We start from the raw sequence: 4,920 nt of genomic DNA, 5'->3' as shown, positions 1-4,920 counted from the left end.
TCCAACTCCATCTTTACTTGCTCATCAATGACAATCACCTTTTTGGGTAATGAATCTATATATTTTTTGTTCTGTGTTTCTCTACCATAAAAAAGGCTATCGCTCTAGATATTGACAGAGGTTTAGATGAAACTTCACCATTTTTTATTAGTGGTATCTGGCTGCATCACAGCCTGGTATGGCAACTGCTCGGCCCAAGATCGTAAGAAACTACAGAGAGTCGTGAACACAGCCCAGTCCACCACACAAACTCACCTCCCATCCATTGACTCTGTCTACACTCCCGCTGCCTTGGGAAAGCGGGCAGTGTAATCAAAGACCTCTCCCACCTGAGTTATCCGCTCTTCTAACTCCTTCCATCAGGCAGGAGATACAAAAGTCTGAGGATACGCACTAACAGGTTCAAAAACAGCTCCTTCCCCGTGTAACCAGACTCCTGAATGACCCTCTAAAGGACTGAACTGATCTCTCCACACATCGTCTCTACCGAGTAGCACTACACTCCTGTATACTTCGCCTGAGGTCTATGTATACTTTGTGTATCTATCGTATGTTGTTCATGAATGAACGATCTGTCTGGACTGTACGCAGAACAAAACTTTTTACTGTACCTCGGTACACATGTCAATACACACAGATCTTGTCTTTCCTTAACTTTCATAATAATAATCTTTATTGACACAAGTAGGCTTACATTAACACTGCAATGAAGCTACTGTGAACAGCCCGTAGGCGCCACATTCCGGCGCCTATTCGGGTACACAGAGGGAGAATTCAGAATGTCCAATTCACCTAACAGCACGTCTTTCGGGACTTGTGGGAGGAAACTGGAGCACCCGGAGGAAACCCACGCAGACACGGGGAGAGCGTGCAGACTCCGCACAGACAGTGACCCTAGCCGGGAATCGAGCCTGGGACTCTGGAGCTGTGAAGCAACAGTGCTAACCACTGTGCTACCGTGCCGCCCATCTCTCGTCTTATGCTGATTGCAACCAATTGAAAATTGCGATTGGTAGATTTCTGTTGGCCAGAGATATTCATGGTGTCAGATCCAAGATTGAGATAGGGCCATGTTCTCACTGATGAGTGGGTGGGACCCTGCTCCCTTGAAACAACCTTACCCCCAACGCACAAAACAGACTCCCCCACCCCCCCCCCCCCCCCCACCCCAGAGTCTGAAATCGTGCAAGATTTGTATACACTGTGATGTGACCCAGCGCAGTATGGGTGCAGTGTTAGAATTGGTGGGTTGTCTTCTGGTCTGATTAGGATTTAGCACACCCTGATTAATTTTGTAGTTTCCGCTGTGGCAAAGACATGAACATGATTTAAAAATATATACATTTGCTTCAACAGTTAACAGCTTGGAATTCAATAAGTTTGTTATTCTGTCAGTATACTGTGTTTAATCAGTGGGGAATCCAGGAAGTGGATTCCCAGCACTGAGCCAAGAAACTGCAGAGTGGGGTGGGTGGGGGGACGACGACAAGACCATTCATTAGATTTCAGTGCACTATCATTAGCGGCAGGTGCAGTCTCGCCTCCTGGAGACGTTAGACTATTTAGTCAATAAATATTTTAATAAAGCTTTACTGAATTTCAAAAGTTTTCGACGTGATGGGCGCATCGCCTTGCCAGTTCTAATCCTCAATTGCCAAGTCAATTCAGGGGAGGCGGGGACGTGTGTTGACGCGGATGTCTGGTTGGTTGCAGGGAGAAATCTCTGCCAACTCCCCAACTCTTTCCCCCCCCCCCCCCCCCCCTTCCCTCGCCAATTAAAGGATCAGGGAAGGTTGTGAGCGCCTCAGCCGGTGACTCATCGGCCCCATTCTGCCTGAGATCACTTCTAAAATGTGCAGCAACTATCCCGGGCTGTCTCACACACACTATTCGCCCCCAAAGCTGCATTCTCCAGGAGAATTGGGTTGCTCTCTGCCTGGCACAGGACACCCTCCAAGTGACAGATATGTGACTCGCTCCTTGTGTTTCAGCGCCCCCTCCCCCCCTGTCACCAATTAGTAAATTGTACATCGAACAGTGAAGCCAGTTTGTGCCTCGAAGAATAAAACTCATCTGTTTTGTTTTTACTGCTTTAAACCCTCATGCGAATCTGCTGTAACCACGGCATGTCTAACAGGACAATTTGGTTTCTCTTTTAACAATTTATTTGCATAGGGGTGTGTAAATCGTATCAAAAGCTGGTTTGAGGATTACACAGTAATGTTCTCTTCCAACATGTTAAAATAGGCACCGCTGCAAGTTTCCTGTACACCCCAGCAAGGTTGCTGACAGACAAGAGAGAGAGACAATAAATGACTTAAGAGCTATTAAACTTTATCCAGTTTAAACTCTTGTATTTACGGGAGAAGGAGGTGAGGCAATCTTAACTTGACCTCGGAGTCACCCTCAAGAGAAAATTTACCATTGGTTATATTTAAATAAGCGAGGTTTTGGTGGGAGGGGCGAGGATCCTGGGGCTGAGAGTTTAGGGTTTGCGGAAGAGGGCAGGCTTCTGTGTAGCGCGCACAGGAAGGCGTTGCAATCTCTCTTGGATGCTTGCAGTCCCAGCCAGTATCTCTGATCTGGGGCGAGAGCGATGGAAATGTTCCAGGACAAGGAGAGCTATGACCCAGAGGGAATCAGCGACGATTCCTCTGTGAGAGACGAGTCCATTGCTGGGGACAGGGAGCCCAGGGAGAAAGCTGACAGTGCTCAGAAGCCACCCTATTCCTATGTGGCCTTAATAGCGATGGCGATAAAGGAGAGCCAGGACAAGAGGCTCACTCTCAATGGCATCTACCAGTACATCGTCGCTAAGTTTCCTTACTACGAGAGGAACAAGAAGGGATGGCAAAATAGCATCAGGCACAACCTGAGTCTCAACGAGTGTTTTGTCAAGGTACCCCGAGAAGGTGGCGGAGAGAGAAAGGGCAACTACTGGACTCTGGACCCAGCTTTCGAAGACATGTTTGATAAAGGGAATTACAGGAGGAGGAGGAGGGTTAAGAGGCCGTACCGACCATCATCGTCCCCGTTTCTGCCCGGCAAGCCGTGTGTCAATTACTCGGACCCCTTTTACTACCAGAGCCCCAAGTACCTGCAGCCCCCCTTCGCCAGCAGCTCTTGGCCCGTGGGGCAAGGGCAGCCCCCTGCCTCCATGACCTACCACCAGTCCTGCCAGGCTGCCAATGGCAACGTCAGCCCGGTGCCCATGAATGGACTCGCGTCCCCCTACGGCCCTTACAGCCGAATGCAAAGTTTGCCTTTGGTGCCGGGACCCGCTAGCCCCTATGCCGGCATGGGGCAGCAGGTGAGCCCGGGGGCACATTCAGCCAGCGTCGGATACCAGCTCTCATGCGCCAGGCAGCCTGATGTGCCGGTGGTGCACTGTTCGTACTGGGAATATGGACCTATGGCCACCAGAATGGATATGTAACTTTCCAAGACATTTTAAAGTGCATATCATCACTGACGGTGGTAAGACATCTTCTTTGAAAGTGCCAAAACAAAAATAGCTTGAATTGTTTTGTTTTTTGCTGGTTTGAAGACTTAGCTGGAAAACCAAATGGACACCATGATGCCAAACAAGACAAGGGTTTAGTTAAAAGCTGACTTTGAGCCTGGGTTGTAAACAATTTTGGTACCAAACGGGGTTCGAAGACGTGTGTTTGTTTGTTTTTAAACTATTAAAAAAACGAGAGTTTGTTGTTTGAGATTGTTAACAGGGTTTATTTACTTAAATCGTTCTTAAATTGTTTGACCGTCTGTTGTACTTTGTGAGTTTTGATCTGTTCGTATTTGGTAAATGGAAATGTTCGACAAAATGTTTTTTTGTTAAAAGTTCCCGTGTTAAAAACTTTATCGACGTTCTACCAGATGAAGGTTTTGGCCCAATGACCAGTGTGTCAATCAATGCATAGCACTTTTGTGTATTTTTATGTCGAAATAAATGTTTTTTTTTCCTAGAGTCTTAGTGTAATTAACTTTGATGCTACCCGCTATTGAAGAACCATAACTATATTCTTCCAGCCAAGGTAATGTGTCAACAGGCATCTTACAATCCGAGTACAGCTCATTTACTTGTGTTAAAACAGTGGATCTATCTAAAAACGAGCGATCATTTGGAGTTTTGCTGCAACAACATTTGAACTTATGCCAAAGACAAACTTCAAGTGAAAGTAAATGTGAATCCCTAGATTTCTGACGTCCGATTTTACCCTCAGATAATCTGGGGTTGATTTTCTTGTTCAGCAGCGGGATTTCTGTCTCTGTCCCCCTCATCTTTGCCCGTCCTTGTATTTCGATTAATTAAAGATGGGAGTAGAACTCAAATTGCAGTGTTAACTTGTCGAAGCAGTCGGTGTGCTCGCAAAAAGATTGATGCAAATGGAATCATTATTGATTCTTAATGTTGAGAAAAGGGAACCCCTGTGAGAAATTGTGAATCGACATTAAAACTCAACCGATGTAACAATATGCAAGAGGTTCAAATTGCAAAAGGACAGCAAAATGCAATTTTATTTTCAAGGTTCTTACCTAAAGGGCCCGGCAATATTGTGTTTTCGAAAAGAATGGTCACTTCTTTAGACTTAAATTATGAGGGGGAGTTTCGATAAGTTAAACATCTAACGCCTCTGTATATATTTGTGATCTTACGTGTTTTATTAGTTGTTACAGCAGCCTGAAATAACACTTAGTTTTATTAGTCGCTTAGTATTAAGTGTTCCAGATGAACTTGATCAAGCTGTCAAGAAATTTGGAGAAAAGCGCCCAGTGACAACCCGTCAGCAGATCACACGAAATTATTTTTAAAAACTAAGCAAGTTTGTTTTCAGGTATGTCAAGTTGGAAAGGGAAAAGACTCGTTAACGTAAATCGTATCTCTATTCCTGAGTAATAAAACCACGTACCAGGAAAGTT

General features: G+C 45.5%; 1 protein-coding gene across 1 annotated transcript; it reads left to right on the top strand.

Annotated features, from left to right (window-relative positions):
• The first annotated feature begins 2,510 nt into the window (after nucleotides 1-2,510).
• foxl2l (forkhead box L2-like) lies at nucleotides 2,511-3,967 on the top strand. Its single transcript, XM_072477915.1, has one exon. The coding sequence runs from the start codon at nucleotides 2,597-2,599 to the stop codon at nucleotides 3,434-3,436; it is 840 nt and encodes a 279-aa protein (XP_072334016.1). The 5' UTR covers nucleotides 2,511-2,596; the 3' UTR covers nucleotides 3,437-3,967.
• Nucleotides 3,968-4,920: the final 953 nt, after the last annotated feature.

Source organism: Scyliorhinus torazame, chromosome 16 (assembly GCF_047496885.1).
Source record: "Scyliorhinus torazame isolate Kashiwa2021f chromosome 16, sScyTor2.1, whole genome shotgun sequence".
Classification (NCBI taxonomy): domain Eukaryota; kingdom Metazoa; phylum Chordata; class Chondrichthyes; order Carcharhiniformes; family Scyliorhinidae; genus Scyliorhinus; species Scyliorhinus torazame.
The sequence above is the reverse complement of the archived record's forward strand: the minus strand, read 5'-3'. Positions and strand labels throughout refer to the sequence as shown.

Excerpts from the sequence above, each read along its gene's own strand:
- foxl2l (XM_072477915.1), top strand. The coding sequence starts at position 2,597 with ATGGAAATGTTCCAGGACAAGGAGAGCTATGACCCAGAGGGAATCAGC.